Below are 22,631 nucleotides of genomic sequence, written 5' to 3' on the forward strand. Positions count from 1 at the left end.
TCAAAAGACATAGGAGGGGGCTGGCCCGCTGGCTCAGGCAGTTGGAGCTCTGTGCTCCTAACTCCAAAGGCTGCCAGTTCGATTCCCACATGGGCCAGTGGGCTCTTAACCACAAGGTTGCCGGTTGGTTACAATATAGTCATAGGGATGTAAAATATAGCATAATATCTAAAAATTATTGTAATAACTATGTATGGTGTCAGATGGGGACTAGATTTATTGGGGTGATCACTTCGCAAGTTATATAAACGTCTAATCACTATGTTCCACACCTGAAACTAATATAATATTGTATGTCAAGTGTAACTGGAAAAAAATACATATATATACATATTTTAATATGCTGTTTGGCAAAATATATATAATAGAAATTAGATTATTTTGAAATGATAAAAATAGGAGACTATAAAAGCCATAATTTGAATCACATACAATAACTGGGGTCAAAAAGAAAAAAGAGAAAGATTTAACTAATACAGATAATCATAAAGCTATTTTAATTTGTTCTTTGTATAGTGCCACGGATGAACAATTCTGAACCACATAGATGATTATAGGGTGGTAAATGTTTGTCTGACATGAGAGAATAAATGGTATATACTCTTATATGTCTAAAAATAAAGCCTTGATGCCTTGATTACATATCCTAGTGACTTACAAATAAAACATTTGAAATACAGAAATGAACAGTGATGCTATTAACATTTATATACAAGCTTTTTTTTTCTTTTGTATCAGTTTTCCATTCTTTTGGGTATGTACCTTAGAGTAGAATTGCTAAGGAATATGGTAATTTGAGGAAACAGCAAACTCTTTTCCACAGTTGCTGTACCATTTTACATTCATACCAGCAAAATACAATTTTTCAATATATTCACCAAGACTTAACTATTTTCCATTTCATTTTTAATCCCATCCTGGTGGGTGTGAGTGGTATTGCATCATGGTCTTGGTGTGCATTTCCCTAACGACTAATGATGTAGAGCATCCATCTTATCAGGTAGTATCTGCCCATTTGTATGCCTTTTGAAGACATGTCTATTCAAGTCCTTTGCCCATATTTAATTGAGATGTTTATCTTTTGGTTTTGAATTGTAAGAGTTCTTTACATATTGTAGGTATTACACGCTTTTGAAATATATAATTTGCAATATTTTCTCTCATTCTATAGTTTTGTCCTTTTACTTTTATAATAGTGTTCTTTGATGCACAGAAGTTTTAATTTTTTTAAGTTAAGGTATTTTGACATACAACACTAGTTTCAGGTGGACAACATAATGATTTGATATTTGTATATATTGTGAAATGATCAACACAGGAAGTCTATTTAACATGTGTCACCACATATTTAAAATCTTTTTTCTTAAGATGAAAACTTTTAAGATTATTCTCTTAGCAACTTTCAAATATGCAACATAGTATTGATGGTAGTCGCCATGCTGCACATTAAATACCCATGACTTGTTTTATAAATGGAAGTTTTTACTTTATACTCACTTCACCCATTTTTGCCTACCTTCCACCACCCTCTGGTAACTACCAATCTGTTCTCTATATCTACAAACTTGTTTACTTATTTTTTTGATTCCACATATAAGTGAGCTCACACAATATTTGCCTTTCTCTGACTTATTTCGCTTAGCATAATGTCTTCAAGGTCCATCCATGTTGTTGCAAATAACAAGATTTTGTGTGTGTGTTTTTTATGGCTGAATAATATCTGTATCTAAATCTATATATCTATCTATGTATATTTTCTTTATCCATTTATCTGTCGATGGACAGAGATTATTTCCTTATCTTGGCTATTGTAAATACTGCTTCAATAAACATGAGGCTGGATATATATTTTAGAGTTAGTGTTTTCGTTTTCTTCAGATAAATACCCAGGAATTGCTGGATTATATGGTTGTTACACTTTTAATTTTTTTGAGGAACCTCCATACTATTTTCCATAGTGACTGTATAATTAACACTCCCACAAACAGTTCACAAAGGTTTTTCTCCACATCCTCGCCAACACTTGTTATTTCTTGTATTTTTGATGATAGCCATTCTAATAGGTGTGAAGTGGCATCTCACTGTGGTTCTGATTTCCTTTTTCTTGATGATTAGTGATGTTGAGCATCTTTTCATGTACCTGTTAGGCCATCAGTATGTCTTCTTAGGGAAAATGTCTACCCAGATCTGCTCATTTTTTAATCGGATGTTGTTGTTTTTTGTTTTTTGTTTCTTTGTTTTTGCTATTGAGTTGTAAGAGTTCTTTATATATTTTGTTCTTTATATATTCTTTATATACCTTTATCAGATATATGATTTACAAATATTATCTCCCATTCAGTAGGTTTGCCTGTTCATTTTGTTAATGGTTTCCTTATCTGTGTAGAAGTTTTTTAGCTTTAAATGGTTCCACTTGATTTTGGGGGGAGAGAGACATGGGGGGATTTTGTGCTTTTCCTTTGGGTGTCAAGTCCCAAAAATCATCACCCAGACTGTTGTCAAGGAGCTTACTGCCTATGTTTTCTTTTAGTTTTATGGTTTCAGCTCTTACATTCAAGTCTTTCATCCATTTTGAGTTAATTTTTGTGTATGGTGTAAGATAGTGGTCTGGATTCATTCTTTTACATGTGGCTGCCCAATATTCCCAGCACTATTTATTGAAGAGACTGTCCTTTCCCCATTGTATACTCTTGACTTCTTTGTGGTAAATTAATTGATGATATATGTGTGGGTTTATTTCTGGGCTCTCTAGTCTGCTTCATTGATCTATGTGTCTGTTTTTATGCCAAATACCATATTGTTTTGATTACTAGAGCTTTGTAACATAGTTTGAAATCAGGGAATATAATGCCTCCAGCTTTGTTTTTTTCTTTCTCAAGAATGCTTTAGCTATTAAAGCTGTTTTGTGGTTTCATACAAATTTTAGAATTTTTTGTTCTATTTCTATGAAAAATGCTACTGGAATTTTAAGAGATTGCATTAAATCTGTAGATTGTTTTGGATAGTATGAACATTTTAACAATATTAATTCTTCAAATCTATGAGCATGGAAAGTGTCTTGTTTTTCAAGATTGTTTTGAGATCCCTTGCAATTCCATATGAAAGTTAGGATAAGCTTTTCCATTTCTGCAAAAATAATCTTTAAGATTCTTGATAGAAATTGCAGTGAATCTGGAGATAGCTCTGGGCACTACTGATATCCTAACAATATTTAGTCTTCTAATCCATGAACATGGGATGTCTTTCCATTTACTTAGGTCTTATTTTTTCAGCAAAACACTATAGATTTTGGTGTGTAAGTCTTGCACTTTCTTGATTAAATTTATTACTAAGTATTTTATTCTCTTTAATGTTACTGTAAATGGAACTGTTTCCTTAATTTCAGTTTTGAATTGTTCACTGCTAGTGCATAAAATACAACTGAGTTTTGAGCATTGAGCTTGTGTCCTGCAACTTTGCTAAACTTATGTATTAGCTCTAACACTTTGTTTTGTAAATTCTTAGGAGTTTCTCTATATAAATCATGTTCTCTCAAACAGAGATAATATTACTTCTTCCTTTCCAATTTGGATGTTTTTACTTATTTTTCTTGCCTAATTGGTATGCATCCTGAATACTGGCTTCCATTCTCAAGGTTACTTTGTGCTATAAAGTGGAAGTCAGATCTGCAGCTATCATACCTAGGTTACTGGAAGTTTAGAAAGTGGCTAAGTGCAAAAGGGTGCTACTTCTGACTGAGTCAGGTCATTTCAAAGAGCTTTCCTAAAAAAAAAAAAAAAAAAAAAAAAAAAAAAAAATTCAATAATCCCTACCTACATCTCATTAGAAATACCGTAAGAAAAGGGAAATTGGGAAATGACTTTTAGCCTGACACATTTCCATCCAACTATACAAGCCAGAAAGATAATATTAGAATTCTTGTCCACAGTGAGGAAGTGGGGAGTCTCCAGCAGGGTTAATACTCAAATAATATAAATTGTTAGAGATACTCTGAAGAGCAACTTGAATTTATCTAATAAAGTTGAAAATGTGTATAACCCATGTCCAATAAATACCCCACTAGATATATATCCAAGAAAAATTCACAGGCACATAGAGAGAAACATGATCATGGCAGCTTATTGTTTATAGTAAAATCAGCATTTTTGTTGCCAAATATTAGAGACAACCCAGATAATCAAAACAAGAGAAAAATATTAAATAATAAATTGTGAAACATCTACTTGATGAAACATGGCAAGTAAAATGAATGAACTAAATCTATATGTATCAACAGTAGCTTGATCTCTAAACCAACATCAGATTAAAAAATAATTTGCAGAAAGTTACATGTTTGATACTATCTGAATGAAAAAATACTATGCACTGTGCATAAATACGTATATATGTATAAAAATATACAAATCTTGTCGAGAAACAATTTCACAGTAAGGTTGTCTTTGGAGAATAAGGAAGGATAACAGAACTGTTGAGGGGAATACAGGAGATATTTGACTTATCCACTTTAAAATTATCAAAAGCAAATATAATACAAAGTAAAAATTGTTCATTTAGTGGCCGGTGTAAATAATTCATTTTTCTATAATACAATCCCACAAATAGGAGAGTTAAATGTTAATTAATCATTAAAAATATATTCTACTTGCATTCTCCCTCAGTCAATTTACAACTTCAAAAATTACATTGTTTTAAATCTCCAATATTTTATTAGTAGGTTGACTAAATATTATTATTAATACCCCTGAGTACAAAAGTAAGGGAAGATAACAGAGTTCAAATGAATACCAATCAACAATATTGTGTATAGTGTAATAATTCCTTTGGGAAATAAATAGGTCAATTTTCAATTAAAATAAAACCTTCAAAGATATATTAATTTCTTATAGTTGAAACATCTTTGTGTAACTAGCAATCTATAAAATGCATATCCATTCATTTACTTATTTACCTCATTTTTTTTTATATAATATTCCTTCTGAGCTTCAAGTTCCTGGATCAATTTTGAATTCAGTAGAGGACAATGTTCGTTCATGTAGTCAATGTCTACCTGAACCTTTGCATTAGCTTCGTCCAATTTTGCCTTTTGTTCCTCAAAATATTTAAGTTGATGAACTTTGCCTTGAAGATGCCATCGTAATTCTATAATATCTCTCAAATAGGCCTCATGTTCTAGACATACAATCATAAGACAAGAAAATCTGTTCTAGACATACAATCATAAGACAAGAAAATCCTGTGGAGGAAATCTTTGATAATCGATAAATATGAAATACTTTATTTCAGATATTACTTATCTGAGAATCTTACTAAACCTAAAATAAGTTATTTTATTATGGTATTATAAAATATATTGCCTTCTGCATTCATCATTGACGGGATTAAAATATATGTTTTATAAGTTAATTGTTTTAGTACAAATTATGTTTTTTTACAACCAATGTACATTCTGGATTATATATAACCATTCTAACTTTGTTTTAAAGTCAGTTATTATATTCTTAAGCATTACCATTATTAACTCGATGATGGGCTTCTATTAGATATTTATTACACCTAATTTTATACTCCATACTTTTAAATATTTATATTTTCCTCCTCTTGTGTAGCAGAGATGCATTCCATGTAATTTCTTTAAATTTTACAGCTATTACTTTTCTTGTCTTTTTTCTAATAAACCATTTAACCAACTAATGAGTTATTACTTTTAAGTAATATAGTTTTCATTTCCAGTAAGTCTTTTTAATTTCCATTTTTTCTTAGTTTTACAAAGAATCTCAGTTCTTATTTTTATTTTCAAACTTTTTATTTCTTGAAACATATTAAATATATTTGTTTTATAATTTCATGTGTAATCCAATATCTGTAAACATCCCTTTAAGTGAGATTCTATTGTCTGTTTCTACTGATCCACACTCACGTGTTTTACGATATTTGATACTAAGCAACTCCTTATCTTGGAACTTTATCTGAGATAAAATATATTACTTTGGCTAGAAAAAGATCTACTCTTACCTGAGCTTAGAGTGCTTTTTGGATAATTTTTATAGTTAACTCTTTAGTAAAGGGTGAAAAAGAGCATAGACTGTCTAGATTAAATTCATTCCCAGTCTAGGCTCTGGGCCCGGTTTCCTGCTTCTTGAATTCTTCTCCAGAGGAAGTGAACGAATGGAGTGTTCAAACTGTGAGCTTAGTATTTTTTTAAAAGGAGAAAACAGCCATTAAACCTATATACAACTTATTAAAATGACATAATTGAGGAACCATTGGATAACTGTACTTTGTCAGGCACAATAAAAACAAAATTAAAACTCAAATAATCAAGAAAATTTTACAAAAAAATTCAAAAATTCTAATTTTTCTTGCAACTCCATGAAATGTGTACACCGTACTTTGGAGACTACAGTTGTAGAAGATTTATAATGTTATAACAAAGATGTATGAGTTTCATTTGACACATTAACTTGAATTAATGACTGTTATCCCAAAGTAATAATAATAACACTCTTTTTTCTCTCAATGGTGTCTTGGATTAAATGATAGATTATATGAACACCTTAATCTAACCCATTTATAAAACATGTAAATTGTGAATTAAGATTTTTACCCTATGAGAGCATAAACAACTTCCCGCCTCAGGCAGAATCATGTAGTCAGGCATGTTTGATAGGTAGGTACGGTGTTTGGAGAATAAAAGATCTAATGCTTTTAGACTGTTTAATACTTTACCACAGGTCTCTCACTTTGTACTCTAAAAATCAAATTTCCTTTGTAAACATTTGCTACCTGCATGACTCTTGGAAACATCTTAAGTTTTACTGCCTGCTAGAAGTTACCACTAAAATTGACTACCGAATTCTCAAAAGCAGAGAATTCGGTAGTCAATGTAGTTCCCAAAATATCAGTTAGATCTCTTTCATTTTCCTATATTTAAAGATGCGGCCAATAACACAAACTGGTAAATCACTTTAAATTTCTAAATTTATAGTATACTGTAATCATTACATACCATATGTGCCAAACGTTCATATGCACTTTGGTACCATAAATCTTATGGAATTTCCAACAAACACAAATGACAGCAGGTCCAGGTTTGCTCAATGCATTCCTTCCAACTACCGTGTTTCCCTGAAAATAATACCTAGCTGGACCATCAGCTCTAATGCTCTTTTGGAGCAAAAATTAATATAAGACCCGGTCTTATTTTAATATAAGATCGGGTTTATAATATAATATGATATGATATGATATGATATGATATGATATGATATGATATGATATATGATATGTGATATGATATGATATATGATACTGAGTCTTATATTAATTTTTGCTCCAAAGATGCATTAGAGCTGATGGTCCGGCTAGGTCTTATTTTCAGGGAAGCACGGTAATCATTCTCATCAATGGCATCTACCAAAAGCGCACTGGTTTGGATGCAAAATAATATGGTCATTAAACAGAGGTGAATTTTTATTCAGAGCTGCAATTGATTACCCATGGCTCTCTAACAAAGTAAACAGAAGCATGAAAAAATCCTTTATATCACCTTTTTGCACAGCTAACGGGATTTCTTGAAGTCTCCAGAGTGACCAAGTATCAATTTTCACGTTTATCTGTTTCCTTCTTGATTTTTGTTGTTTTAAAGCTTCTTCAGCTTCTGCACGGTCAGTTTCTAGACTTTTAATGAGATGAATGGCCTCTGATAGCAATGCCTCTAATTCCTGCTTTAATTCTGGACACTTTTCATCTTAAAATAAGAATATGCATTCACATTTGTTAATGAATCAGCCAATAAACTGGGTTGGGGGGACATGAGTACTAGTTATATCACTGTTTTTAATATTTATACATTTAATAAGAGAATTTTAGAAAAACAAATTAGCCTTTTAAAGACCATTTTATTATAATACAGTCATAACATTGATTATAACCTTTCAAAGACAGATTTTTAAATGAACATTTTATAAAATAATTAGAATAGATAAATCTCAACCAATATCTTCTGGCATAATATATTATCTGAAGGAAAAATATGTACTATTCACAAGCTATGTTTTTAAATTATGTTTGTTTCCTCTCATTCTATGAGAAAAGTAAATCATAATTATTACATCAGATAAATACTGAAAACCTTCAGATGGTTCCTAGAAACAAGACACTTAATATTCTTTACCTTATCAGATAATAATATCTTAGTTGGCCTTGACAAAAATTCATTGTAGTGTCCATATTCTATTTATTCATTTATAATACAAATTAACTCTTTACTGAGAGATATTTGTTATTTTTTGTTCACAGCTCTGGAATGATATGGTTTAACGTTAATGAAATGATGAACATGGGTATTCATTCATTTACTTATGCAAGAAATGGGTAGAGAACCTGTTCTGTTCTAGGCAATATGCTCTCTCCCTGGAAATACATCAATTAGGAAGATGCATATGGGTCCCACTCTGGTGACATTTGTGCTTGTAAACAGTGATTTTTGCCAAAATGTGACATAACAAGAAGACATAAGCAAACACAGTCTCAAGAAAGGCCAAGCCCCCAAAGCACTGAGGCTGAGGAACAATAGTAGAATTGGATCAAGAGGAAAGGCAACTAAAAGAGCTTTATTTTCTTCCGTTTTCCTTTTGGACGATAAAAACAATAATCTTCTACTAGAGGGTAGTATTACATAATGGTTATAAGTGTAAGCTCAGCAATCACACAGTGTTTACTTCTAACCTACAGGCTTGACAAAGAAATTCAGCATTCTCGCTGAAAAGAATTCTTGAGAAACAGGTTTCTCTATTGTAATGCATAAAATTATCTTTTTCCAGACTGGTCTTTTATTTGGTCTCTTATTTTCTTTTTTTTCAAATTCTACCACATCCTGGAAACTCTATATTCTTGTCTTTTTTTTTTTTTTTTTGACAATATACTTGTACACATTGAACACTGGGTTCTCCAGCCAACTTCTGATCCATTTAGTTTCCATAACAAGATTTCAGTCTGAAACACATGATGAAGTTAATACCACGTAAATTAAAACACTTCTGATTGGTTATATGTGTGTCCACAGGTATATATTACGTTTGTACGAGATGTCTTTTATACTGTTTTGACCATAGTACTCTAAAATAAATGCTGTGTGTATAATTTGTGGGTTGCGGGGAGGCCTCCAATTCATTGTATTCAACATCTATCTCAATTTTTTCTAGAATACTATATCAATCAGTTTCAGTGTCTTGTGTTTTAGAGTTAAGTATACATGTTTATAATAAACATAACTGTAGTTAACTGTTATTGTGACTGTCAATATATTTTTCTCCCAGCAGTTATTATTTGAAAAATTAAGAAGTAATGAATGAGGTTTTCATCTTCATTGTAGACACGAATAGTGAAAAGAGTAAAAAACAGAGCTTCACTATGAATGACAGCTTTGAATAATAAAATATTCCTACTTTTAAAAAATCCTGAGTCTATTAGTTACCTTTCACTAAAGGAAGGTGTTGAACAAATTTTTGTAGTAAGAGGTGGGGAAGGTGTTTGATATAATATCAAGACTGACAACATATAAGTTAAGTACACGTACAGATTCCTGATTTCAGAGTGCAGAAAACGACAAGCAATAACAAAACAGAACAAGATATACTTGTTTGGATAGAATATGGTGATGAATCTAAGGTTTGCACCTGAATGTGCTGATCTGCCTCGCTTACCAGGCCAGCGTTCTTACAGATGTGTGCTACAGGACAAGGGGGACCAAACAGGGTGTGTGGAAAATCAACAAACAGTAGTATCAGAGAAACAAGCAAAGGTTATGGCCATCCTATTGTACACGCATCTTGTGGTTTGAAAATAACGGTTCAACAATGTGAGATCTTAAATCACTGTTTTCAATATCACTGATGGTGATTGAGAATCAATGTGGAGACGAATAAAGTCAATTTTATATTTTTAATGTAAAAAATAATATATTCAAATACATTGAAGAATTTTAATGCAAATTTTATTCCAGTATATAAATTATTTTACATTTGTAAATTGTGACAAGAATATTAATCTTAATTTATATAGAGAGTAGAGCTGCATGCAATGTCCATTATGGTAGCCATGAAACTCATGTGGCTATTTACATTTAAATGTAAGTTAAAGTTAGAATTAAATATTAAATTCCTCAGTCTCACTGGCCACATTTCAAGTGTTCATCAACTCTATGTGGCTGATAGTTATTCTATTGGACAGTACAAATATAAAACACTTTGCTTGTCACAGAAAGTTCCATTGCACAATACTGAATTAGTTTCTTGAGAGGTGAGCAGGGATCATTATATATTCAGGACCCAGACAAGTATATGGTACATAATAGTCATTAACAAATATTTGTTGAATAAATGTTTAATCAAATGATATAAAAGGCTATTTCCTCTATTAGATACTCATAAGAATTATAAAAGTTAAACACAATTATTGTAAAAATTAGAAACGTATTAAATGAAAAGTCAATGAGCTTTTAAATATAATTACAATTATCTAAGTATGAAGTACAACTTTACCTCTCTCTTCTTCAGGTTTGATCTCTTTCGGTGGTGTAGCAATACTCCAATCTTCTTTCAGGTCTTTTGTAGAAGTTCTGCTCCTACATAATGACAAAGAAGCCACCAATGACTATAGGAGGGCTGTACTTTAAGTTAGTAAAACAAATTTTAGGTGATGTTCTTACACTGAATTTTAAATGTTTGTGGTGAAACTTACTATACATGCTAATTCTACTGTACTGAAGAGTAATACAGCAAAATTCTAATAGATAATGGGCTTTACAGTTCATGGTAAATTAATAGCAATTTTAAATTTGTTACAAATAATCTGAAAAATTTTGAGGGGATAGTAATTTTTTTAATGAAACTGGTCTTTCCTAGAGAGTGTTGCTATCAGAAAAAGGAAATTTGAAAAATTTAAATGAGCTATTTCTTTAATTTCAATTTAGCAATTTCTGGGGAATCACAAAAAGCAAAAATACAATTTCAGATCTGAAGTTAATAAGGTTTTAGAAAAATGTCCAAAATGTTATTTATTTTCTAAAGAATCTTTTAGCTAAAGTTCTATATGTTGAATAACAAAATATATCTCATCAGTATTTCTCCTGTCCAGTTATTGGATCCTAGACTAGGTTGCCTGTATTTAAATAGACATTTTTTTTTCTCTAATAAAAGTTATAAGAAAATCAGAATCAACAATAAAGCAGGGAGTTTAATGTTTATTGAATTATTTTTTTTCTTATTAAAGGATGACAAATTAAAGAAAGCTACTTACAATAATCATGAAACAAAAAAATAATTCACATTAATTTACTCTTTTCAGATATAACATAGAATATAACATTCTAGTGATATTTCAATTTTTATAAAATTAGAGTCATAAAATTTTGCATGCTGCTTTAGTTAAATGGAATTGTTTCCTATATCTCTGACTACTATTTACTATTTCTGATAGCTGCATATTATTTGTCTCATTGTTATTTGATAATTTATTTAGAAAAACCTGTCTATTCTGAGGTCAGGGATATAGTCATTATATTTTCTTCTTTCATTTTTAATTTCATTTAAATATTTCTGTTGAATAAAAGAACACATTTTTTCTTGTTTTTAAAAATCGAAAACTAATTATCCCAGCATCTATTATTAAATAATGCTCTCCCCACTGTCTTGTGATACCAATTACATGACACAATATGTTATTATACATAATTGGACCTATTTTTGTGTATTGTATTCCAAAATTCAGTTAATTTTTAGACCAGCAAAATTTTGTTTTAACACACACACACACACACACACACTTCATTGAGGCAAAAGTCACAAAACATATAATTAACCATTTGGAAGTGTAAACTGGAATGGCATTTGGTACATTCAATGTTGTGCAATCATTACCCCGTCTCGTTCTAAAATATTTTCATCACCTCAAAAGAACACCCTCTATTTATTAAGCAATCTCACCCCTTTCCCTCTCCCACTAGCCCCTGACAACAAACTGCTTCCCATCTCCATAGATTTACCTATTATTGATATTTCATATAAATGGAATCATACAATAGGTGACCTTTTGTGTCTGGCTTCTTTTATGTAGACTAATGGTTTAGAAGTTTATCCATGTTCTAGCATGTATCAGAACTTCATTAGCTTTTATGGTTGAATAATATTCCACTATATAGATATACCATCCTTTATTTATCTAATATTCCATGGAAGGATTTGAGGTTGTTTCTACCATTTTGCTATTGTGAATATGATAGAACATCTGTATAAAAGTTTCTGCTTCAACACCTGTTTTGAAACCTTATGTTTATATATCTCACTCAGAGTGGAATGCTGTGTCATATGGTAATTCTATGTTTAACTTTCTGGGAGGGAACCATCAAAGAGTTTTTTCACAGTGGGTGAGTCATTTTACATTCCCACCAGCCATGTACGCGGGTTCCAATGTTGAATTAAACTGGCAAAAGTGGGCATCGTTATCTTGTTTCTTATCTGAAGTTGAAAACTTTCAATCTTCACCATTAAGTATAATGTCAAAGGTTTTTCATAAATATCCTTTATGTTTTGAAAGTTCCCTTCCAATCCTAGTTTTTTGAGTGTTTTCAACATAAAAAAATGTTGGAATTTGCCACCTCCTTCGGATATCAATTCATATAGGTCCCCCCCCCCCATTTTATTACTGTGATGTATTATGTTGATTTTGGTTTTGTTTTTGTATTTTAAACTGCCATTCCATTTCTAGGATAAATCTCACTTAGTCACGATATATAATTCCATTAATATGTTTCTGCATTCAGGTTTTTAGCATTTTTTATCATTTCTATATCTATAGTCAAAGGCATTGGTCTCTATTTCCTTTTCCGAAGTGAAGTCTTTATTTGACATTAGTATCATGGCAATGCTGGCCTCACAGAATGAGTTAGGAAGTGTTCCCATCCCTTCTATTTTTTAAAAGAGTTTGAAAAGCACTGTTATTAATTCTTCTTTCAATGTTCAGTAGAATTCACCAGTGAAGCCATCTGGTACTGGACTTTTCTTTGTTGGGAGATTTTTGAGTAGTGATTCAATCTCTTTACTTATTAGATCTTTTAAGTAGATTTTCTTTTCTACTTCTTCCTGAGTCGGTTTTGATAGTTCATGTGTTTCTAGGAATTTGCCTATTTCATCTTGGTTATCTAATTTGTTGTTCATAGTACTATCAGTTGTTCATAGTATTATAAGTATGTTTATTTCTGTAAGGTATGTAGCAATGTCCTAATTTTTATGATTTTAGTAATTCAAGTGTTCTCTTTTTTTCTTGGTCATTCTAGCTAAACGTTTGATTTTTTCAAAGAAACAACTCCTGTTTTCATTGGTACTAATTTTTTACTCTCTATTTCATTTATCTTTGCTCTAATCTTTACTATTTCCTTTCTTTTGCTAGCTTTAGAACACTTATTCTTTTCCAGTTCTGTAAAGTATAGAGTTAGGTTACTAGATTTTGGATCTTATTTTTTAATGTAAGCATTTATGGCTATAAATTTCCCTCTGAGCACTGTTTTGCTGCATCATGTAAGTTCTGGTACATTGTGTTTTCATTTTTCATTAATCTCAAAGCATTTTCAATTTCTCCTATGATTACAGCTTTGACTCATTAGTTTTTTTTAATGTGTTAATTTCCACGTATATATACATTTTCTAGGTTTCTTTCTGTGATTAATTTATAGTTTCATTATATTGGGACACATAAGACACTTTGTATGGTTTCAATCTTTTTTACTTTAAAGAGATTTTCTGTGTGTGTGACTAGCCTGAATAATGTTCAATGTGAACCTAAAATGAATGTGTTTCCTACTATTGTTGAGTGGAGTGTACTATATGTCAGTTAGATCTAGATGTTTCTAATGTTGGTCAAGTTTATTTCCTTACTGATCTTCCTTTTAGTTCTTTTATCCATTAATGAAAGTGGGGGTATTGAATTCTTAAACTCTTATTAGAAAACTGTCTGTTTCTCTCTTCAATTCTGTCAGTTTCTACTTCATGGATTTTGAGGTTATGTTTTTAGGTATGTGTATGTTTATAATTTTTATATCTTCTAGATGGAGCAACCCTTTTATCAAGGTATCAAGCATTGTTTGTCTCTTGTAATGTTTTGATTTACAGTCTATTTTGTGTGATATTAGTATAGCCACTCCAGCTCTGTTTTGGTTACTATTTTCATGGGATATATTTTTCATCCTCTCACTTTCAACCTACTTATATCATTGGATCTCAAGTGAATCTCTTATAGACAGCACACAGTCGGCTCATTTATTTTCATCCATTTTACTACTCTCTACTTTTTAATAGGAGAGTTTAATCCATTTTCATGAAAAGCGATTACTGATAAAAAAGGACTTCTGCGATTTTATTTGTTTTCTATACTACTTATATCTTTTTCATTCTCTAATTTCTCCATAACTGCCTTCATTTGTAGTTTGTTTTGTTTTGTTTTCCTTCCCATGTATTATTTTAGTTTCCTTTTTATTGGATCTCTGGGGGTGTTGTTTGTTTTTAGAATTTTTCTAAAAAATCGGTTTCCTGGAGATTATAATTAACATCTTCACTTCATGAAAATTAAGTTTGAATTAAAATTACACATTTATACATTGTATTGCCATTAATATGATTCATATTTATGGTTTTATCCATTTATATTTTTAATTATGTAGGAAAATAAGAGACACAAAATAATAATACAATTATACTGACTTTTATATGTATAGCTACCTTTATTATTGTTTCCTATTTCTTTATATGGCTTCAAGTTACTGTCTAGTGTCCTTTCATTTCCACCTGAAGGACTCCCTTTACGATACCTGATAGAATAGATCTCCTAGTGATGAATACCCTTAGTTTTTGTTTATCTGGGAATATCTCATTTTCTTTTTTATTTCTGAAGAATACTTTTGTAGGATTCAGAATTCTTTACAGTTATTTTTTTTCTTCCAGCAATTTAAATATGTCATTTTACTGCCTTTTGTCCTCCATAATTTCTGATAAGAAAATGATTGTTGATTTTATTGAGGATCCCTTGTATATGATGAGTCATTTCTCTCTTGCTTGCAATATAATCAGGTATATCCTGATTTTCGAAAGTTCACATTACGTCACTTTGCTTTTACAAAAGACCTATAGTAGTACCTGTTTTCACTAAAAGAAATCCAAAGGGGATTTTTGCTTTTAAGAAAAAAGGCAAAAACAAAAGTAACGTTCAGCGTTTGTTTTACAGCAAGTGTTACAGAGGCAGCAAACACCCCGAGCAGTGAGAGTGGCCCTGCCAAGCTCCTTCCTGGGAACTACACTCAGCACCTCAGCATCAAGCTGCCATAGCTATGAACTGTGTCTGTGAGACCTGAGCTTTATCTCAATTTATTTTATGCATCCATTAGCAAGATGTGGCCTAAGAGAGCTTGTAAGAGTATTATTCTTAGTGTAAAACTAGACATAATTAAGCACATTTAGTATTATTTTTGGGAGTCTGGGAATACTAAAAAATTTTTCCATATATATTAATGGTAATTGCTTCTTCGCCTTACACCATTTCAGTTTACAAAAGGTTTCACAGGAATGCAGTACTTTTGGATAGTGGGGGAAACCTGTACTGTCTTTGTCCCAGGCTTTCAACAATTTGATTAAAATGTGTCTTAGTGTGGATTTCTTGGGTTTATCCTGCTTGGAGTTCATTGAGTTAGGTAGAAGTATAGATTCCTATCTTTCATCAAATTTGAGGAGTTTTCAGCCAATGCTTCTTCAAGTATTCTTTTTCCCCCTTTTTCTCTCCCCTGTCACTCTTGGACTCCCATTATGGGTATATTTGTATTCATGGTGGTGTCCCTAGGGCCTATTAGGCTCTGTTCATTTTTCTTCATTCTTTTGTCTTTCTGTTCCCAGACTGAATAACCTCAATTGACCTATCTTCAAATTCAAGGATTCTTTCCTCTGCTTGCTCAAAGCCATTGATGAATATCTCTAATTTTTCATTTCAATTATTGTACTTTTCAGCTCCAAAATATCTGTTTCATTCTTCTTTATATTTTCTATCTCTTTTCTCTTTTATGTTCTTTCTTTTTTCTTTGTTAATGAGACAAACTTTCCGTTTTTTCTTTGCCTGCCTCATAATTTTTGTAGAAAACTGGACACTTTGAATATTTGAATGTGAAATGGAAATAAGGTTACCTTCTCTCTTTTGGGTTTATTATTGCTGTTTGTTGTGGGTGTTTGTTATTAATATTTATCTGTTTAATGAGTCTTCTAAACACTTTTTGTAATATCTGTATTCCTTGTCATGTGTGTCCACTAAAGTAAATGTTTCATTAGCTTATTGGTGCATTTGTGTTTTGTCCAAGTTACCTTAAATACCTGGAGCCAAAACAAAGGAAAAAGGAAAAAAAAAATACCCTCCCAATCTTAACAGATTGGCTCTGTACTGGAGTACTCCTTCAATGCTTATCCAAGCTGTTTATACCTCTGCCTTCTGTTTTCATTTGTCACCTGTGTAGATCCTAAAGGTTAGCCACAGGTAAAAGATTAGGGTTTTCTTGGGTCTTTCCTGAGCACGTGTCCAGCATTTGTTATACGTGTATACTTCTTGATTCTCTGATTTTTTGTGAGTCTTCAAAAGCCTTATTCCCTCACGTTTCTCTTTTCAGTGCCTCTTCTTTCACAGGCGTTTTGATCTGTCAAATGCTTGTCCCGACTGTTATCGATAGCTTCATACAGTGGTGGCAAGTATATGCGTGTAAATGATTTCAACAAACACTCCCTGGAAGTGGCTCTAGTTCTGTGATTGCTCCAAGGCAAAACAAAGGTGAAACAAAGACAAGCCTTTGTGCAAGTCCTTCAGAGAGACATCAGATCGGTCAGAACACTGAGCCACAATTGTGTGAAAATAAGGTCCATATTGTTCCCTCTGGCACTAGCAATCTGCACCACAAGTGCAGGCTGCTCTTTTCATGGCCTCCACTGATCCAGGGGCTAGAGGATGGCAAGTAGGCAATTTAAAATGCCATAGTGTTCTCTTAATGCAGAGCAGCAGACTCTTCATTTACTTTTCCCAAGGTTGTTGTTAGTTTTTGACTAGATTCCAGATTTCATTAAAAGTTGATTCTGACCAAATTTTGCCAAATTTATAGCTGTTTTGTGGTGGGACAGAGCCCTGGAGATCCCTATTCTGCTATTTTCAGTGATATCCTAATTCTTACATTTTTAAAATTACATTTTAATATATAATATGAAAAAGTCTGCTTTCAATTTCCTGTTCTTTTTGAAATAAAACTCATGTACAGCAGATTAATCATCAAAGTTTGAATATTAAAAACATAAAAGCATAAAAAGTTCTTACCATTCTTCAAATGAAGTTTCAAACTGTCAAAATAAAAGATTTCAGTAAAAATCAAATTTTAAACATCTCAGAAAACAATAGTAAACTTAACTTATATTTGAACTCACTGATAAAATTGTAAATACTCCACATACCTCATTATATTTTTGTCATATTATAGTCTGTTCTTTCCAAAATAGGTATATCTTCTATTACCTAGTCCTATACTTTTATTATTACTCCCAGTTAATTGTTCTCACATTTCATCTGTGTTTCTAAATCTTACCCTTTCATCAAGGACCAGTTCAAATGCCACTTACTACCAAATGACTTCCCATACTATCAGAGTGCATGATGCCATTGAATTTTAAAATATGGCAAAAGAATGGAAAACACATAACACATGTGAGTTCATAAACATTCAGTTTTCTATAGTATGACTCCTCTTCTGAACTATAATTTCCTTGGCAGGGGTCATGTTCTATAGATCTATTCCAAAAGAACTTTGGGCTATAAGAGGCACACATTACCAAAAATACAAGGAACATATAGTCTGAACACTAAGGGTTTCATAGATAATCTCCAATTCAAGATGCTAGATTGGGCACACATCATTACTTCTCTCAATTCCCGTATCATACCAAAATTTCTGAAGGAAAACATACATGTATGTCAATAAAATCACTGGAACATAATTTTAGAAGAATTCCCAGAAACAGAGAGTAATCTGATGACACTAAGAGTGAAAATAGAGCAAAGAAAAATATAAGTCAGAAGAGACAAATGGAGACCATTTCAGGGGAGGTAAATAGAGCCCATATGGAATTTCCAATATGTGAGAATAAGTAGGCAATAAAGTAAATAACAGAAGGGCTGCCTGTGGTGAGATAGGCCAGTATTATTGCTTTCTACCACAAGAATCCAAAAGACATGGCTGAGAAGTTGCCTCCTAGTCATTGCTATGAGAACTCTCTAACCACACTGGAACTCTGGCTAAGATAGAGAGGCTGTGTAAGAATGGAAGTTGTGGTTCTAGAGAGAAACAAAAAGAGCAGAATCTCACACAGACACCAAACAGGTGGGTGAGGAAAAACAAAGGCAGATTCATCAATGAGAGGAAATATTCTATGGTGCTACAAATTCAAATGTAAGCTTGTTTAGGCAAAAGTAGAGGCCCTCAACTCCATTATAATCTTATGGGACCACGATCCTATATGCAGTCTGTCATTGACTGAAATGTTATGTGATTGTACGTTAGAGAACCAATAATTTAACATCAAGTTTTCATCAATTTGCCCATCTTCCCCATTACTCCTACTTAGTCCTCTCTGCTAAACAGGTTTTGGTATTTGCTGGAATTTTCTTGTGCTGACAGTATAATAGATTCAATGGAATCTAAAACAAACAAACAAACCAACAAACAAACTCCCAGACTAATTGCATGTACATAATAAAAAATGATGAATGCAATTGTTTGAAATTCAGTAAATTTTGCATGTAATATGACAAACTTATTCTAAAATTTGTAAGTACCAAAAATAGCCAAAGAAGTCTATAAAATGAAAAGAAGAGGGAACTACTACATCAGATATCAAAACATATTATGAAGCATGCAAATTAGTGAGATGAGGTATTGTAATAGAGGTAAAATTAACCCATGAAAGGAAAAAATCTGGAAATAGATACAATTGTTATAAAAACTTAATATATAATAAATACAGCTAATTTCTAAGAAACGATGATTTTGCAATAAATTTCATGTTGAGAAAAAGAATTTCCATATTTTTACAAATGAAAATTGCTACCTATTTCACTCTTACACACAAAGAAACAATTTCATATTGTTAAACAATTAAATCTCAAGTGAAAAATTTTTAAATTTTACAAGAAAATGAAATATTTTATATGACATTGCAGTATGGAAAGATTTCTTAAACAAGATGCAAAAAAATTTAAAGGGAAAATGATACATTTAAATCGTTAAAAGTAAAAAATTTTTACTAAAAGATATCAGAAGGAAAGTAAAAAGAGAAACCAAACTGAAAGAATGTTTAAAACATATGTAACAAACTAAAGATAATGATTTGCTCCTACAAGTCAATAGGAAAATACAAATAAACCTGAAAGAAAATGGGGAAAGATACACAAGCAGAGAAAAGAAGGAACATTCAATAAGTATATGAATACTTAATAATCAGGAAAATGTTATCCCTTGGTTGTGGCAACTGGTAACTCAGAGTCCTAATTCCAGAAACCCACAATTAGGCTGATTTATATGATAGTTTTAAGAAGCCATCTGAAGTTGAAGTATCACAAAATAGTCAAGAGAAAATTGGTTAAGAGGTACTTTAATGAATTCTTACATAATTATCCAAAAATTGAAAAGTTCTCAGTAAGTAAATAATGAGTAATTAATATTCTCAGTTTGATGTTCTTTAGAGTGTAATAGAAAATACTGTATTTTATACTAATAAAAACAGGTTACTTAAATTTTTAGAAAAGAGCTAAACTTGGTATGGAGAAATATTTTAGAATAAAATATTACCCTAACAACATTTTTGAAGAAGTAATGAAGCAATAAAGAAAAATTATTTTAATCAGTCTTTGATGTGATGTGAGAAGGCAAAATTTCAGGTACCTGGCATTCAGATAGTCAGGATACTTAAATGGTTAACGTAGGGAAGGTCCACAATACCAGAGAAAATTATTTTACATTCATAACTACCCATCTGAAATATTTAGACAAGTTTTGAAAACCTCCCAAAGTCACTTTAAATTATTTTAAATAAAATTCCTATTATAATTAAGCTTAGAATTTCACTATTGCCATAAATATTTAGAACCATTGATCATAATTTATAACATAATCAATTTATCCAACTAAGCAAAAAATTATATGCATTTCTGATTTCTGTCTCTTCAAAGATCAAAGAGAAACATAAGTTGAGTGGGGGCTTAAAAATGTCAAATAGGACATTAAAAAATTACACTATAGAGGAAATCATACACCCTATTTACTCTAAATAACATTGCCTATAAATTCTTCTTGATACACATAACATTCTAACTGATCCTGGTTTTTTGACTCCATATTTGTATTGGGAAATAATTACCAATATTTTAGATATTTACATGCTATTTAAATTTTTAAGACAAAGAATGTATTCATGAAACCTTCTATTTTCCACTCTAAAAATAAGGGGAAAAAAATAACTTTATGTTGGGAATCTCCTTTTTATTGTAAAATATTTGTAGATGTGGAGTACTAATTCTGAATATTATTTCTCACAACTATGACCTACTTTCATCTGGAAAGAATACTCATACTTTTGAATTTACACTGAATTTGGGGTTTTCTATAGCTATCCTATTCAAAAGTACACATCACTTGAAAACACAGGCAATATTTGTCAAATTTGATATGACAAATTTTAAAAATTCTAAGAACAAGTACATCCTTCCCATGTTTTAGAAAAGTAGCCTCATGTAAAAACTAACATAATTAAGAAAATTATCCCTGAATCCATCCATTCAAAATTATTTATTTAATGCCTATAATGTGGCAGTTACTATGTGGTAGGTACTATAGTTAGTGGGTATTATAAATAAACTCTAAGTTCTAAAACCTTACAGTCTTGTAGGAGAGAGAGAGAGAGAGAGAGAGAGAGAGAGAGAGAGAGAGAGAGAGAGAGAGAGAGAGAGAGAGAGAGAGAGAGAGAGAGAGAGAGAGAGAGAGAGAGAGAGAGAGAGAGAGAGAGATTCAAAATACAACGTGCTAATATTCCCAGTAGTGGTCAGTAAAGTGTCCTATGAGATTTCAAGGGAAGATATCTATCCTAAGCTTTGTAGGGCAAAGATGGTTTTGTGGAAAGAAGTGAGAGTTAAACAGAGATGGAAAGGAATTGCATGGATTAAGGCCCTGAAGTAAGAAAGTTAAAGCTAGAGCAGAGCATACGAAGGGACATGAAGCTTAAGAGTAAATATTATTTTATAAAGGAAATTTTATGTCAAGTCAAAGAGTATAAATTAATCATGTGGCAAGAGAGATTCAGAGGAGGGTTTAAACAGATTACTGACAATAATATATTCTGCTAAAGAAGGTATATGGCCTGTTTTATGGAGGATGGATGGGAGAAGAAAATGACTAGAGAAAAGGAACCAGTGAAAGAGCTCTTAAAGTAATCCAGGCGAAAATGAAAGTGCTTGAATGAAGATGCTACATATGCATGGAAAGACTAGTTTGGATTTGAGACAAATTACACAGGTGGAACCAAAACAAATCTGTAATTGCATATAATGGGTGAGGAAAAGTGAGTAGTCAATATAATTAATCAACTTTCTTGCTTAGGTTATCCAGTGAATAATATGCCATTGACTGCACCTGGAAACACAGGGAAGAAAGAAGAAATGACTAGTTCACTTTTGTACGTTTTTAATTTGACATACTTTAAGGACATACATAAAAAGATGTTCAGTAGGCAATGGGTGTATGGATCTTAGAAAAAAGTGAAATCTGAGTTGGAAATTTCAATTTGGTATACACATATCACGTATAAATGACATGAATTCAAATGGGGACACTCAAAAGGAAAAGTGAGTAAGGAGAGGACATGGCTGGGGAACACCAGTATTTCCCATATGGCCAGAGGAAATAATGGTCTGCCATAAAGACTGGAAGGAATACCTACCAAAGTAGGGGAAAAGCCTGTTGAGAGTGAAGTTAGCAAAATCAAAAGCATAGGAATAGGATATTTCCATAAGGAGAAAGTGGTCAACAGTTGCATTTCCAATATTATACAGAGCTGAAGTTTCCTTTTATTCACTTATTTTAATTTGTGATGTGAATGCACATGTGCCTGTATATCTCAGTGTTGTTTCAATGATGCATCAGTTACTGAGGCATGATAAACCACTCTTAAGCTTTGTGGCAAAAAATAAATCCCCATTTTATTTGCTCATAATTATGTCAGTCACCAATATAAACTGGGCTCAGTTCGATGGTTTCTGGTCTTGTCTGGGGTAACTAATGTGACTTCAAACTGATGCAGTCATCTGGCAGCTAGACTAGGGTAGGTAGTTCAAGTTACCCTCACTCACAAGTCAGGTGGTTTGTGCTGGCTATAGGTTGGTCCTTTCTCTCCACTTAGTCATCGCCCTCACAAAAGCTAGATTAGGCTTCTTTACATGGGGGACTTATGGAAGCAAGAGATTAAAAGCAGAAGATTCAAGTCCTCTTGAGACTTTGCTTAGAAACTAGATTTCTTTTG

At 31.9% G+C, this 22,631-nt stretch overlaps 1 protein-coding gene across 1 annotated transcript in view; it reads right to left on the reverse strand.

Annotated features, from left to right (window-relative positions):
• Positions 1-22,631, reverse strand: part of CCDC178 (coiled-coil domain containing 178) — a 360,492-nt gene that overhangs the window by 291,448 nt on the left and 46,413 nt on the right. Inside the window, exons 5-8 of the mRNA XM_033087581.1 lie at positions 17,386-17,408; positions 10,542-10,624; positions 7,547-7,747; positions 4,949-5,169 (exon numbers count right to left, since the gene is read on the reverse strand). Coding sequence (XP_032943472.1) covers positions 4,949-5,169; positions 7,547-7,747; positions 10,542-10,624; positions 17,386-17,408 — 528 coding nt within the window. The remainder of the gene's footprint in view (positions 1-4,948; positions 5,170-7,546; positions 7,748-10,541; positions 10,625-17,385; positions 17,409-22,631) is intronic.

Source organism: Rhinolophus ferrumequinum, chromosome 19 (assembly GCF_004115265.2).
Source record: "Rhinolophus ferrumequinum isolate MPI-CBG mRhiFer1 chromosome 19, mRhiFer1_v1.p, whole genome shotgun sequence".
NCBI classification, from domain to species: Eukaryota; Metazoa; Chordata; class Mammalia; order Chiroptera; family Rhinolophidae; genus Rhinolophus; species Rhinolophus ferrumequinum.